This window comes from Protopterus annectens, chromosome 3.part1, assembly GCF_019279795.1.
Source record: "Protopterus annectens isolate FY-2018-M chromosome 3.part1, PAN1.0, whole genome shotgun sequence".
In the NCBI taxonomy this organism is placed as follows: Eukaryota; Metazoa; Chordata; order Ceratodontiformes; family Protopteridae; genus Protopterus; species Protopterus annectens.
In genome coordinates this window covers 1,357,491,023-1,357,507,631 of record NC_056732.1, presented here as the reverse complement: position 1 = coordinate 1,357,507,631, position 16,609 = coordinate 1,357,491,023, and the positions used below count along the sequence as shown (strand labels likewise).

Below are 16,609 nucleotides of genomic sequence, written 5' to 3'. Positions count from 1 at the left end.
TGAAATTAAACATGTGTAATGTTGGACCATAGTTGGGGAGTTCTGACCACTTATGTGTAAACTTTGAGGACTCATTTTGCAATCTTGTACCCATTAACCCAAGAGAATTGATAAAAATGTTCAGTCAGTCAGATTTTGATTCAATAAATGCTGAAACGCAACAATAGATTTGGAAGGCTAATTTTGAAAATAAAACATAAGTGAAAACTGGCAATGTTTTTTTACCTGTATTAATAATTTGATAGAACATTATGTACCAGTGGGGTTTAAGCCTAGAAATAGGGCAAACAATCAACTATGGTGGAAGGAAAAAGAACAATATGTGCAGATGTTATAAAGATCTCCTACAATAACAAACAAAAGTGACTATAACAGAGTTACAAATAAATATCTAAAAGTAATAAATGAGGTGAGATCTAGCTATGAACTCAATTTAACTTCTAAATTGAATGATAATAATAATAAAGGCTTTTTAAACATCTAAGACATTAGGGACTTGATGATACTTCTGGAATGGTGTTAAAAGAGAGCATAAAGGTTATTACAAAGACAAACAAATGGGTGAGATTGTTTGTACATAGCTTACTTTATAATTCCTTAATTGGCAATTTACAGAATTTTCCCCCTTTGAAAATTGATAGGGTTAGTCCGAGTTTAAAAGAGGATTGTATAAAGAGGCTGTACTGAATATTAAATGTAATTCCACCACAGGATCAGATGGTCTTAATGGATATTTTCTGCATCAGATTGTAGAGGGTTTACTATTATAATTCCAAAGTGCATTCAGTCGAATAATGGTATCTCCGACTCCCAAGCACAAAAGTGATAATGTCCAATTCCGACATTGCCGAAAGTACATCTCAAATTCGACCTCCAAAGGTCTTTAACATGGGTCGAGATAGGGGCGATATTTGTACTTCGACAATGTCGAGTTTGACATTGTCACCATTCGACCCCCTGCCATTCGCTGCAGTGGTGTCGGCCAGATGCACTTCGAAATTATGATAGTAAACCATTGTAGAGATGTTGATCCCCTGTTTAGTGTTTTAGATCCCTCAGAACCACAAGGGCGGGAGACTTAAACCTTGACACGGTTATAAATAGAACGTGCTGGAGGGACAGATTCATCACCCAGAGACTCCCTATGCTGTGGAACAAAATCCCGGTACATGTGAGGCAGAGCACCTCGCTGGCCTTGTTCAAGAGGAATCTTGACCAATGGATGGGAGATCGCAGATATACCCCAGGGATTACTTCAGTGTCACTGCTTGACAGAGGCACAGCAAAATGATAGGCATAGTTTTTATTCAAACTAAAGGGGTGGCGAAAGCCACATAACTATGGGCTAGGCTTATAAATGCTCTTGGGCAGATAGCCTAGTATGAACCTATGAACCTATGAACCTATTTCAAAAGTTCTTTAGGGAAGCATATGTGGCTGATTAACAGAAAGGAGCAATCGTAGTCCCAGTAAAAAAAAAGTAAACTATAGACCAATCAGCCTCATGTGTATACTGGGAAAGTGTTTTGAAAGGGCATTTTATGTCTGATGTTTAATCAAATACTAGATTTTAGCACAGAAAGCAACTTATGTTTTTGTCAGGTAGATCAAGTATAACTAACTTGATAAGTTTCTGTGAGATTGTTGTTTGTGCTCCGTATGAATACCTAGCAGTGGACATAGCTTTCTTCAGTTTTGCTAGGGTGTTTGCTACTGTCTCCCACGTGGTAACTATAAATACACTTAAGAAAGTGGATGTGGATGGATATATGGCTAGGTGGATATCGCATTGGTTGTTAGACAGAAGATACAGAGTAAGAATTAAAAATTCCTATTCTGATTATAAATTTATTTTAAAAGGCATGCTACAGAGGTCACTTTAAGGGCTATTGCTATTTGGACTGGTAATGTCAGAATGTCAAAGCTTGGAAACAATGTGGCTAAATAAGTTTGCAGATTATATCAAAACTGGAAGAATGGTTACAATCTAAATGATTGTTACCAACTACAAAATTATTTATATAGTTTATAATATTGTATAGTTAACCACATTGTCTATTCTGTCCAATATGTACTACAAAATTGTATATTTGTATAGCTTATCTGTCTCTTCTGTTACACTCCACATATACTGGATACCTTGCCATGAATCAAAGTTTCTTTCATAACTTCCAGTCATATAATTGTACAATGTCTTTAAATATTCTTGGCTTAGTGATAGCCTCATTGTTTGTTACTCTTGTAAATTAGCTACATGTTGTAAATACTTGTTTAACAAATTTCTAATATCTTGTATTTTGTTATGGAGCTTTTCTCCCCAGGCTTCCACTGAAAATGGGCTCATTTTAGCCCAGTGGACTTTCCTGGTCAACAAAAGCAAATAAATAAATAAATATGAGAGGGGTGTATCAAAAGGTATGAGATTTAATAACAATAAATGTACTATCTTGCACCTTGGGAAAAAATCATTCTACCCATATATGCTTTAGATAACCAAGTCTTTGTATTTTCCCATGTAAAAAAAGATTTGGGTAATTTGGTAGATTGTAATTTGAAATTTGAGGCGAATGTAGCAAATATTACTAGGACTTGTTATGGAATTATTAAAATATACTTGTTTTTCAAGTAGAAATAGCTAGATATCACTTAAAATATATATCACTAGTATAAGACCTATTATTGAATATGGAGGGTCCCTCTGTGTGATACGTATTTCACAGATAAAGATCATATACAAAAAAAATTGCTAGACAGATTGCTGTAAGGTGTTGCCCTCTAAGGGAAGATTGCAATGTTTGTCCTTATATTTGGTTGCATTTATATTTTTGAGATGAGATTTGGATTTTAATTTATAAATGTCCAAAGAATTGTAAGGTGGCTGCTGTTTTGCTTATTAATTTTATTGATCATGATGTAAACACTAGGAATGATAATCTGATAGACTAGGTTGATATCTGTAAATTCAAAGTTAAGAAGTTATTTTATTTACTTACTTTTTTCTCTTAAGATTGGGTAAGATTTGGAACTATTACCAAGGCAAATTAGATCAGACAAAAAGGTTAAATATTTCAAGGTATCATTAGATAACTGGGTTTCAAATATATGTATGCATCAGGGACATTAATAAGACCAACTCTAAAATGGCCTGTGTGGGTCTAAAATGTTGTCTAGAAAGACTGTGTTAGTCTGGCTTCTGTGTAGTCTTGAATTTTATTATTTTGCTTTTCATTGTACATGATTTGCTTTACATTTTTTCCATGCAAAGTCTTTCACTTAATCCGGCTCTGTGGCAAAATAGAAATAATTCAGATTGCTGCACTAGTGGGCCAGTATCATAATCCTGACCTATAAAGACTGCATACTCATTTCACAGTAATGAAGCAAAACATACTGATGTTTGCTTACTGCTCCTTTCAGTACTCTTGGCACCGTATGTGCTCTTCTTCCTGTTCTACAAATCACAAATTCAGCAGTTCTTCTGGCAACATCCCTTTAGAATGTGTTCTTTCTGTTTCCATCCCTTTGTCACACTCTGAAAAATACGGGCAATGACAAAAATGAAAATGGATGCCATGAGTTGCCTTCTGTGTCACTGATTCAATACACTTTTTGCTTATTCAATAATCACATATGGAATACTACTAAGGCTTTCTGTTCTAAGGGTGAAAACATAGCCTGCATATTTTCACCACTGAATATTGTACTTTAACTACATTTCAGTCAGTTATGTCATTTTCCAATTTTCGCACAACCTTTTGGTAAACACTGCTATACAGTTACCTCAGTGTATTCTGAGGAATTAATGCCAACTGGAGTGCCTTCTGTGTGGAGTCTGCATGCATTCCCATGATTTAAAAGACATGCAGTAGGTGTGTGTGTGTGTGTGTGTGTGTGTGTGTGTGTTAGACTTCTGTGAAGGTTGGGCGCCGGGTTGGCAACTCGACACCACAAAAACTCCACTGCCAGTCACTCTGCGGACCAGTGATCTACTGTGATGACCCCTAACAGGAGAAGCCAAAAGAAGATTTTATCTTTCCTCAGTGTTGTCCCTAGTTCTTGTTTGTATCACTTTGTTGTCACTGCCACAGAATGAATTTGGTTTAGGATGGTGTGCCAAGTCAAGTCATATGTGTGGCCTGCAGACACACTTATCTGATTTTCAATAGATCTGTATATCGGATTTTCTTCCTTCAATTAGGATAACAGATTACTTAATTATCATATATAACAGTATGAACTCTATTACTTCCCTGTAAAATGCAGTGCTGCTGTAGTACCTCCAGCTAATATTGTGGAAACACAGAGGTTAAACATTTACTGATAAAGTGTTACTTGACTGGTCAGGTAAGACTAACTAGGCACATAGGTGACCTAAAAACACTGGTCTGCTTAAACGAGTTGCTCAAATTTACAAAGTATGCAAGTAAAGAGTGTGTGATTCAAACTAGGTCAATAGAATACAGTTTATTTCCAGCTTGTGTCTTTAACCCACTAGGTTATACAACCAGCCAGATTACTGCATTCTGTTATTTTGCACCATTGTTCTCAACCGAAATATATATACAATGCACTCATGTTGTTCCTTTTTTTACAGATATTGTCACTGGAGATTCTGCAACATAAAGGTATTGTGGAAAGGCTACAACACGTTGGGGATGTCTCACTAGACTTCCGGCCAGAGTCCAGCAGGGAGACTGTAAAGGTGAATGAACAAACCAAGGAAATGCTCTGTAGAACTATATCCAGGTGCACTGGGATATTTTGTAGACACCCTAATGTTTATGGATATCAGCTGGGTATGACAATCCTGTGTTTCCAAAGGTCAAACATTCCTCTTATGCTGTGCTGATGATGTCATAATAAAGCAAAAACATGCATGTCCACAGCTAGAGGAGTTTGGCTTTAATGGCCTTTAATTGTCCATAAATAGACTTGAAAGTAAAAGAAAAAGTCATGGACATTCAGAATTGTCATTTAGCTGAAACAAATGATATCCTTAAAGGGTGATTTGCATATATCCCATGAGGCCTCTGATACAAGAGGTTTAAGGTATTACACAGTTAGAAGTCTAGTTTTGCTAAGTTTTTCTTTTTGTAGCTTAATTTAATGGAAGAATTTAGTACACCTACCTACTGAACTGTCTAAGAAACATTCTGTTTGCGTATGCGTTTGTCATTCTTGCACTTCAGTGTGAAATAGTGATCTTGTCGTGCACTGCGTATCCCATAATGTTTTGAATTGTTACCATGTTCATGCCTGGATAGCTACACAGGCAAGTCAAGTTTCTTAAAGGCCACGAGAACACTTTGTACACAAAACACAGTTTTGCACAAGGTAAGTACACAGGTACACAGCTTTGCTGAGTATCACATTCCAACATTGTCACTAAAGAGCATAATTAAAATAAGTCCTTAGTATAGCCAGAGTATCATCCTCCACCCCTTATGTTATGCTTTTCTCCACATCTCAAGGTTTTTATTGTTAGAATTCATCATACCTCTAATAAATACTTAGCAAGCCTGTGCTATGGCACAATTCTACTTTCCACAAAGTTGTGATGAACTGAGATGACATTTACATATCCAAGACCTCAGCTAAAAGATCTGAGTAATCAGGATCTAGCAGTACAACAAGGAATGGAGCTGAAGCCAAGTATCTCCAACTCAAAGGGGATTTCACCAGTTTAGATTGAGAACATCTCTTGAGGACCTGGGCACCTGAATCCATACTCTTCTGAGCCATCATAGGGTGATATGATTGAATCTTGATATTTATTCTATGAATATGGGTAAGATGTTAAATCAAAAAGAATGGTGGAAAAGCAAATGGAAATTTCCGTTTCTACTACACAGAAACTGCATTCACTTTCAACTTCCCCCGTGCCCTATTGTAGTAAGCAGAAATTGGGTACTATTGCATTCAGCAGCAAAAACACATGGCCAGCACCGTATGAGTGAGATATAGTATTTATTATATGTGGCAACACCAAGAAACAGTCAAACCAGTTTCAGCAAAACTTGCCTTCCTCAGTGACAGAATACAAATGCATAAAAAACATAAGCACCTGATATACACTATAATCAGCAATTAATGACACATACCTTTCATTAAATACTTATAAATGGCCATTAAGACCTGGGGAAAACAACCCTCCTAATTTAATAATCCAACTTCTTTCCTTTTGATTAAGTAAAGAATGCCACCCTATGTTATTAGTCCTATCTCCTACTACTGCATTCAACCTGGTGGTAAAAACTTCAACCTCCAGTGTGCTTAGTACTTGTCTGTATGCCATTTTGATTCTCATCTCTAGGTTAAGAATGGAACTGAGACTCAAGAAGCCACCACAATGTTTTCAATCCCAGGATATAAGACTCAAAGTACCAACACAATGTTCCCAATCCCAGGACAGAAGACTAAAGGAACCACCACATTGTTCCCAATCCCAGGATATAAGACTCAAGGAACCACCATAATGTTCACTTACCAGGACATGAAACTCAAGGAACCACCACAATGTGCATATTCCCAGGATATGATACCCAAAGAATGACTATAGTGTTCACATTTCCAGGATTTAAAACTCAAGGAACCAACACAGTGTTCCGAATCCCAGGATATAAGATTCAATGAACAAACACAGTGTTCCCAATCCCAGGATATAAGACTCAAGGAACTATGTTCCCAGTTCCAGGATATAAGACTCAAGGAACCATCACAGTGTTCCCAATCCCAGGACAGAAGACTAAAGGAACTGTCAGTGTTCACTTCCCAGGATATGATACTCATAGAATGACTACAGTGTTCCCAGTCCCAGGATATAAGACTCAAGGAACCACCACAATGTTCCCAATCCCAGGATATAAGACTCAAGGAACCATCACAATGTTCACTTCCCAGGACATGAAACTCAAGGAACCACCACGGTGTTCACATTTCCAGGCTATGAGACTCAAGGAACCACTACAGTGTTCACATTCCCAGGATAATACTCAGGGAACTACTACAGTGTTCACATCCCTAGGATATGAGACTCAGGGAACCACTACAGTGTTCACATTCTCGAGATATAATACTCAAGGAACCACCACAATGTTCACATTCCCAGGATAATACTCAAGGAACCACTGCAGTGTTCAGATTCTCGGGATATAATACTCAAGGAATCACCACAATGTTCACATTCCCAGAATATGACACTCAAGGAACCAGCATAGTGTTCACATTCCCAGGATATGAGACTCAAGAAACTACCACAGTGCTCACATTCCCAGGATATAAAACTCAAGGAACCACCACAGTGTTTACATTCTCAGGATGTGAAACTCAAGGAACCATCACAGTGTTTATATTCCCAGGATATGGAACTTAAGAACAACCCCAGTGTTCACATTCCCTGGATGAGAATCATTAGCAGAAACATGTCCTAGTCTTAATCCCACAGAAAAACCTTTATTTCCCCATAAAGGGAACAAGAGTACATTCTTTTTTCTTTTAGATGCCACACAATGGACTAGTTGTCTGATCTTGACTGGAAGGTTTTGTTTTCAGCTCCCTGTCCAGTGCTTAGACAGAAAATGTCATAGGTTTTAGCTGTAGTAGGTTTAGTGCAGCAGTCACTGCAGCTCCAGGAGCTTCTATTACCCTCTACAAGTGGGGACCATAAGTGGGCTCCTTAGTCAAGCAAGGAAGCATCTTTTCTCAGAGTGTCTAAAGGGTTTGGCAGCAGGAAGAGAAAACTGATGTTGAGACTTGTGACAACAGTTGACCATTCAAATCCTTGATGACAAAGGTCTAACAAGAAGAGCACAGCAAACATGACATACCTGACGTGATGATACCTTTCCATAATAATTCCATAGCTACTTAAACAGCTAAACGTACAAAGTACAGATAAAAATCAGCAATGTTCCCATTCTGTCTGCCCACACGTGGATTACTTAAATAACCCCTATAGTCACACATTTATCAAGATGCTGATCACAGGTAAGTTTAAAACTTTTAGATTCAGAACTAATAATATGCACAATAAAAACTTTCTTAAAAAAAAAGAGAGAGAGAACATGCACATGACCTTGGCCACCTCAGTGCAGACTATTCAGCTGAAGCTATTCCTACATTTAGTAAAGGTAGTAATTATGTAGTAATTATGTAGGTTTAATACCTGTTGATCAAAATATTCCAAATTTGATCTACCATGCCCAGTTTCCATGAAAAAATAATATTTTGTGTTTCTGATTGAAACCACCAGAACTCAGGAAATGGCAATTTTTTTGTTTCATAGGTTGTTATATTATCTAGTATAGAGCAGGGAACACAGCCCTTGTGTGGAGACTGTTGATAATATTGGTGCATACTGGAAATTATAATGTTTACTTTTTTCTATGTTTTTGCTTGAATGGTTATGGCTCAAGATGTTATGATTTGGAAAAGTATTAAGTATTCTAATATAGGCTTAGTTATCATTTATACCTGGTTTGGGGCAGGATTTTCTATGAAGCATTAAAAATCAGCATAATCATTTGTCTGACTGCTAGTGTGCCACCAGACAACTTTTTACCTGAAAGATGAATTATGGGTGTATCAGAGATTTCCTTATTCCCCATATTGGTATGATCTCAGAGTTTATATATATATATATATATATATATATATATATATATATATATATATATATATATATATATATATGGGTCCTCTACGAAATCCCGAATGCACAGAATCCCGACACCCACAATACCGAGACAAAAAGCCCAAAACCCCACATTACCAAAACGTTGAAAGAGCGAAATTCAAAATCGCGAAACTAATACATACATATAGCACACACAGAAAAAAACACACACCCTCTCCCCATAACCAAACAAACCACCCTACACTAAAGATAAGCAGGGGGGCTTCGCCCACCTGCATCCCCCATGTGGGGGGCTGTGCCCCCCACACCCCCCATACTTTATTATTCTAACTCCGAGATCGCACAAACATATACACAATGCAAACTCACACCCACACATTACAGTCCCTCACACACACACACACACACACACACACACACACACACACACACACACGCACACACACACACACACACACACACACCACAGTCACAACACACACTTACACACACTAAAGCCCCTCACAAACACACTTACACACACATACTTTCCTGAACCGCAACACCAGAAGCGCGAACTCAAAATCCCTTAACATCGGGATTTTGAATTTCGCACTTCTGGTCTTTCGATAATGTGGGGTTTCGGGCTTTTTGTCTCTGTATTGTGGGCGGTGGGCTTTTTGTCTCTGTATTGTGGGCGGTGGGATTCTGTGCATTCGGGATCTTGTAGGGGACCTATATACATAAAAATAAACTGGAGGTGTGAGGGTACAACCCCCACATCATACGGTGCAGGGCGCAGGTCACCCTGCAAAAATACTGTTTTGTATGTTTTTTTCTGTCCTGAATGCTGTTTGCATTCAGGGCATTTTGTTTATTTGTGATCATGCTTCCATGAGGCATTGACAAATGATTTAAGGATTTGTCAGGGAGCCAACAGGTTCATGTGCAAGGGGCTGTGGATCAGCTTTGGTTAAACTAAAACCATATTGCTAAGTACCATGTTGGAATGTATACTCTGCAGTGCATAGGGAATTGCACTGTTGTTTGTCTTTCGGCTTTTCCTGGTAAGGGGTCGCCACAGCGGAACTCCGGTCCGCTAATGATTGGCAGTAGATTTTTACGAAATGCCGAGGTGGCACACCCATTTATGCATGCATGTCTTTCAAACGCTACTCAACTGCGGGGAGGACATGCAGACTCCACACAGAAGGCACTCCCAAGCCCAGCCGAGAATCGAACGTGAGAACCTCTTGCTGTGAGGTAACAACGCTACTGTCATACCACCACGGCATTGCACTATATGTGTGTTATTTTAAGTATACTGACCCTTGGCTGCATCCTTTTCTGTCATTCACAACCACTTAGACAGAACACAAAGCAATCTTACCACTATGTTTAAGACTTGTTATAGAATTTCCCACATTTCAAAAATGCAAGCATAATGTTAGGGAGAAGGTTGATTATACCTATTGATAAATATGCATTTCCTGTTCTTACTTGTCATATTACTAAAACTCTGAGACTGCAGACCATTCTATGTAAAATGTTCAAATGTATCTTGTAATTCGTAGACAGGAGCACCAATGTAGATCCCTTGCCAGGTCAGGATGGCTTGCCATCACTCAACCAGCTTCTGTTCTGTCTTGCTCTAACAAAAAAAAAAAAAAAAAACATTTTAACCTTGCATATCACCCACCCACACTTGCCTGCAAACTTGGACTTTGCCACCACCAAAGCATTTACAGTCTCCTGCTCATGTCAGCTACCCCCTCACTAACCCTTAGTATGGCCTTCAGTATGGCAGTAAAGGATGTAAGATAAATGGCCCTGGATTTTGAAGGAATAAACAATAATTTCAGCAGCATATGCTTCTTATTTGCCTTCTCCTTTTTAATACATACAGAAAAGCAGCACTGTGCGTCTGCTGACAGAGCTGAAGCCTAAATGCCCATCCTTGAAGGAAATACTTCTCTGTATAATAGTACCTTGCTGATCTCAGAGTAATTACATTAACATTTATGTACTCTGTTGCTTACAAGCTGTAATGCTGCCTTCTCATGTTTCTTTTGTCTCTTTATGCTTTTCACTTGTAGCTGAGAACTGCCTTTTGTGGGTCAGGTCACTTAATTGATTAACAAAATAAAGTATCTCAGGTAAACTAAAAAAATAATTAAATAAAATATTTCACAAACCTAACAGCTGCCATTTTGAAGACTTGACATCTGGATTACTGATGTTATTTAACTATATATAGTGAGCAGAAAAATATTTAACTTAGACAGGCACTTGTTAAATACCATCCCAAACATAATTAAAAGACAAGTGTGATGAATTTAATCTCATGACTAATATCTAATCAAATATTCTAATACTATCCATTCATCATATTATCAACTACTTGTTACTATTCCTGACCTCACATACTATTTTCCTTAATTTTTCTTTTCCTGCTGTAGTATAACTTCTTTATCATACTTTGTTCATTTCTACTACTTCTGCTCAGTATTTATATATCTTAACTTTTTTGCATACATTACCCATCTCCACCCAGTCTCTGCTGACTTCTTGTCCTTGGTCCTCCATCCCTTTAGTACTTCACTTGCTCTTTTTCAGAAATCCTAGGTTTATTTCTTGTATATACTATAATTATACTATAACTAGCTACTGTATTACACGAAATACAATAATGTAAGATCAACATATTTGAAAATTCACTCTGAAGAGTCACAAACTCTTTATATTATGTGCAGTCACTATAGTAATAAGATTTGTAATTAGTGCCCAGTAGCCCAAATGTTGTCTAGATGGCAGATGATTATTTTCTCTAATGCAACTTTACGATTAGAAATAATGTCACTTGGAGCAGATTTCTGGACTACTTTTTCATCTAACTGAATTTTCATAGCAACAGGATAATTATTTTCTCTTTAAGAAGACAGTAATACTATATCTGATTGTGAAGCAACATCACTTTAAAACAAGATTTGAGAAACAGACACATCTGGTTCAGAGACCTCCTTACTTTTATTATGTGACTTAAGGAATGCCTTCTATTTCTTCTATAAATGAAATTACAAAATACAGGTTTCTCAGCTTGACATATAATTGTGGCCAGTAAATGATTAAGGATATTAAGTGCAAAACCCATATGTATCCTTACTTTAATTCTTGTACAGTGCTGATTGATGAGTCATAGTAATGTGTTTCCTTATATTGCTTCTGTTTTAATAGTGTAATGTCATTTCTTTGAACTTCAAGTCTGCAGTTTAGCTCTAAGATGTGTACACATTAGTAACTAAACTGGAAAATGTTCTATGCGTGGAGATGTGGATTTTTGTACTGTAATACAGAGAAGCAGCAATCCAAATTCTTACAACTTGCACATTTTTCCATGCCCTCTAGCTGCCAGTTGCTTGGTGCATATTTAGGACTAGATATAGTATATTTAGCCTGTTGAACTGTTTAGCAAAATTACAAAACTCTTGAGTTATGAATTGTGGACAATTATCAGACTTACTTAGTACTCCTCATCTAGATTTCAGGCTTTTTGTAACATAGTGACTAATAGCTTCACACAGCTGCACAGCTCTGGGATACATAATAGTCTAGATGGATGAAATAATGAGCATTGTTATACTGAAGCAAATCTATCCCAGCTTTTGTCCACTGCTCTAGTTTTCATCCATCAAAAGATTTGTCATTTTATGTACTCGTAATTCCTTATACTCATTTTCCAATAATGAAAAGCATTACAGACATCACATTTTTAAATTAATTCCTATATTTGTTTAAACATTGTTCTGCAGTAGCATTGTCCCCTCACAGCAAGACGTTGTCCCGTTCGATTCTCAGCTAGAGTGTCTTCTGTGTGGAGTCATGCGTGAATGGGCGTGCCTTCATTGAAGGTTGTGTGTCAGGCTGGTAACTCGGCACGTAAAAATCCACTACCAAACATTAGCGGATCGGAGTTCCGCCGTGGCGACCCCTAACCGGGATAAGCCGAAAGACATCAATCTTTACATACAGAAAAGCTCATCTTTGATAAAGAAATTACACTCTGATATCTGAATGTACTGATATTATAAATCTGTCTTTCCTTTCATGACAATGTTTCCTAATAACTGCATTTCTCTGATCTCTCCAGTGGAGTATCGCAGCTTCTGAAGCTTTTCTGTAAATAGAAGTACCTGTGAAATAAACCATAAGATATACAAATCTTTCTGCAGCACTTTTGATATTATTGTAAGCAAGCTTCCATAAGTATATCAGCAATATGCATCAGTTTGCTAGGTTTATATTGAGCTGCCGTACTTCTGCACATTCAGCAGCATTATTTTCAGTCCTGAAAATGAGACTGCACCTTAACTGATGTATTCCAAACATAAACATAGACTTTCCAAAAATCAAAGACAGCTGCTATTATTTCTTTCTCTCTCTTACTGATAAAAATAAAAAGGAAGAAGTCCAAGAGGGAGGTCTCCACACAATTTTTGTTAAACCAGTTTAGCATTTTTGTCCAAAGTTCTAACTTTGGACGAAACAGCTAAATTGGTTTAATAAAATAGTGTGGAGACCGCCATCTTGGAGTTTTTCCTTTTTGTTTTTATCAGTTTGTGTATGAGCTTCAAGTCTTTACTGGTTCTTTCTCTTTTTCAGAAGCATAGCTAGGATGGGGCAAAGGGGAAGACACCCTTGGTGCAAGGTGTTGGGAGTGTGATCCTTTATTTTTTCCTCCTCGTGTTGACATGAGGGAGTTGTAGAGATGATGTATTGGTCAGCGGCACCAGACAACAGATAAGTTGGCTATGGCTCTGCTCTCTGTCTGTGCACATTTGTCTGTAACTCTTTCAAAACCCTTGATCCATATGATACTAGTCTATCTTCCTACTATAATGAAGAATTGAATCCTGGTTCACTAGTATGCCAATTAAATATCGAAAAACGTCAGAGTACAATATTTTGAAGTTTTTGTCCTGTTCCTGGGACCAAAAAAAAAAAAAAACATGTTTCAATTCCTTTCTGAGTGGTTTGTAATCCACAAAAAGACACTCTAGGTGTGTTGAAAACCAGACAAAGTTACCAAACTCAGAATCAACTATCAACACGTTCTTGAGAAACCAACCATAGTAGTAGCAGTGAAATTTTTTAATGGTTAAGCACGTTTGTCTTTCACAAAAAGTACAGACTTCTTTAGAACCAAATGTTAGCTGTTCTGTTTGCAAGCTGTTATATAATATGATCTGCTTGATCATGTGACAACTGAAGAAATCACATAGAATGTCTAAAGGTACATGGACAAGAAAATGTATTGACTAGGAATACATTATATAAAAATAATGAATAAACACATTAAAACCAGGGAATACTCAATAACTAAATAATATATTTGTATATAAAATCATTAAATTGTTGCATTGGGATGAAAATATGAAGAAATATATATTTAAAACTATGTTCAAAAATCACAGTCTGGCAGCCTTCCTTTCAAATAACATGCAAGCGTTGATAAGTTTTTATCATGAAAAGCTTCTTATGTGCATTACAGCATTATATATTAGAATACTTTATCTGATTTTAAAGAATATTCCCCAGAATATTAACTTGCACTTTTACACATTTGCTTATAAATAAGCAAAATCTGACCTACTGGTTTTACTGTATGCCCTGGGTATGTTGGCTCAATTATTTAAAATTAACTACTAAAAGAATATTACATCTCAGCAGCAGTAATGTAACAGTTCTACCTTGAATCATAAACATCTTATACCAAAAAGTCCACTACAACAACTTATGTGCTAACCGAAATCTAAACTACATTCAGATTATGAGTTTCCACCACACCCACAAATATTCCCATTTTCTTCTGCTGTTTTGACACAGTGCCATAAAAATCTGTATGCGCAAATTTATTTTGACATTTTACACATATTCAAAAATGATATTCACACGGTCTATAGATTTGGTTAAATGCACTACAGTATGCATTCCTGTAATTGCAACAACTGCTTTTAATATATGGAACTCTACTGCCAGCTGAGCATTGTATTATGTAAAACCATATTAGAAACTTCATTTTTATTTAGTTTATTCACTCCTGGCTTCATGTTATCATTATTTTTCCTCAGATATTATATTTTAGTTTATTTAATTATTTACCTGTTCTCCTCATGAGACATTAAACCAAGGTCCCATCTGTTTGAGTAGGTGGTAGCTCAAGTGGATGTGAAAGATCCCATAGCATCAATCAAAAACAGCATGGGCCCTTTACGCACACACACACACACACACACACACACACACACACACACACACATATATATATATATATATATATAAAACTCTTATACAAAACGACTCTTATTTACAAAATATTTACATATTTATAAGTGTACAAACCATTCCTTTTTCCAGAACCATCTGATTTTATTTATTTATTTTTTTAACATTTGTTTACCAGGAAAGTCTGACTGTGACAGAGCCCATTTTCAGTGGAGTCCCAGGGAGAAATGCTTCGAAGCATGTCTTTGGAATGTGGGACGAAACTGGGGCACCCAGAAGAAACCCATGAGAACACAGGGAGGACAGGCACCCCAAGTGAGAATTGAACTGAAGGACTTCTTGCTGTGAGGTGACAACCCTAACCGCTGCACCAATGAGCCACAGTGGTGCAACAGTTAGGGTTTACTTAATATTCTTGGTAAAATCCATTTACCTTTAAACATAATTTAATTTATTCCTTCATTCCATATAACCCATATAACAATATGTATTCTTTTAACATATTATTTACTTCTATTCTTATAATATCCATATTTAATCATATCCATGTTTATTCTATCCACGTCTTTTATATATTCAAAAAATCTTTTTTACATAGTTTTCCTCATAACTTTTTTACTCTTTTACATTTCAAAAACACATCAATAGTTTATTTTTCTTCTCAATGTAAACATATTATATCACTTTTCTTCTCATATGGCATATTTACTTCTACTGGCAATTTATCTATTACCAGTCTCCACAAAAATCCCAACATTCTACTTTCTGATTACATCATTTGCTTCTTATTTTTATGACTTTATTTTTTTTCATCTGTTATGTTTTCCCATGGTTTTACATAGTAATGTTTTATCATTACATTCTTATACCATTGCTTTCTATCTTTTCTATATCACCAACTTTTATTTTCCACAAGAATATTTTATCTTAGTAACATTTTATTTCATCATTTATACACTGTTTTTATCTTTCACTTTTTTTACCATACAACAAAAATGTATTCAGTTTTACTATTAAACTCTCATATTTTTTCATTTATTCACTTTAATGACCCAGCATATACCACTGAGTTAATTAGCCCTAAACCCCCTTCTTATTTATACATAAAACTTCTCGTTGTACTGGGTTTAATCTAGAATCTCATATAAATAAAACAAATATCTACAGTAACTCCTTTTCAAATACTGTTGAAAACATAAATACACTTGCTAAGTATGCTATTTTTCCCAGCTGTACTGAATTTATCAAATAAGTCTTTTTTCCTGAATGATAATTTATATGCTTTCCAGAAAATGTTTGTTTTATTTCTTCTGTTTTTTTCCCATTGAATTCTACTTACATCTTTATTCTCAAATTTTATACCTAACTGAGAAATTTCATTCATTGTAAAATATATACCACTGATGCTTACAAAATCACATAATCCTTTACCTTTTTCTTATTTAAAGCCATCCCTATTATCTCTAGGCACTCATTTGTGGAGATTATTACTTCTTTAATCCAAATTTTGTTTTTCACAATTATTATAATGTCATCTGTATATGTGAACAGAACTGGAATTCATAACCCTTCAGGTGTTATATATCCCACCGCCTTCATTTTATAATTTATTTTAAATACTATCACATTCACAACTAATGCAAACAGTATATAACTCATTGGCTATCCCTTTCTTACATCACTCTTCCTATGTACCTCTTGTCTTCACCACCC

General features: G+C 36.2%; 1 protein-coding gene across 1 annotated transcript in view; it reads left to right on the top strand.

Annotated features, from left to right (window-relative positions):
- The window catches only part of LOC122797773 (microtubule-actin cross-linking factor 1-like), an 899,011-nt gene that overhangs the window by 238,443 nt on the left and 643,959 nt on the right, over nt 1-16,609 (top strand). Inside the window, exon 9 of the mRNA XM_044066295.1 lies at nt 4,595-4,702. Coding sequence (XP_043922230.1) covers nt 4,595-4,702 — 108 coding nt within the window. The remainder of the gene's footprint in view (nt 1-4,594; nt 4,703-16,609) is intronic.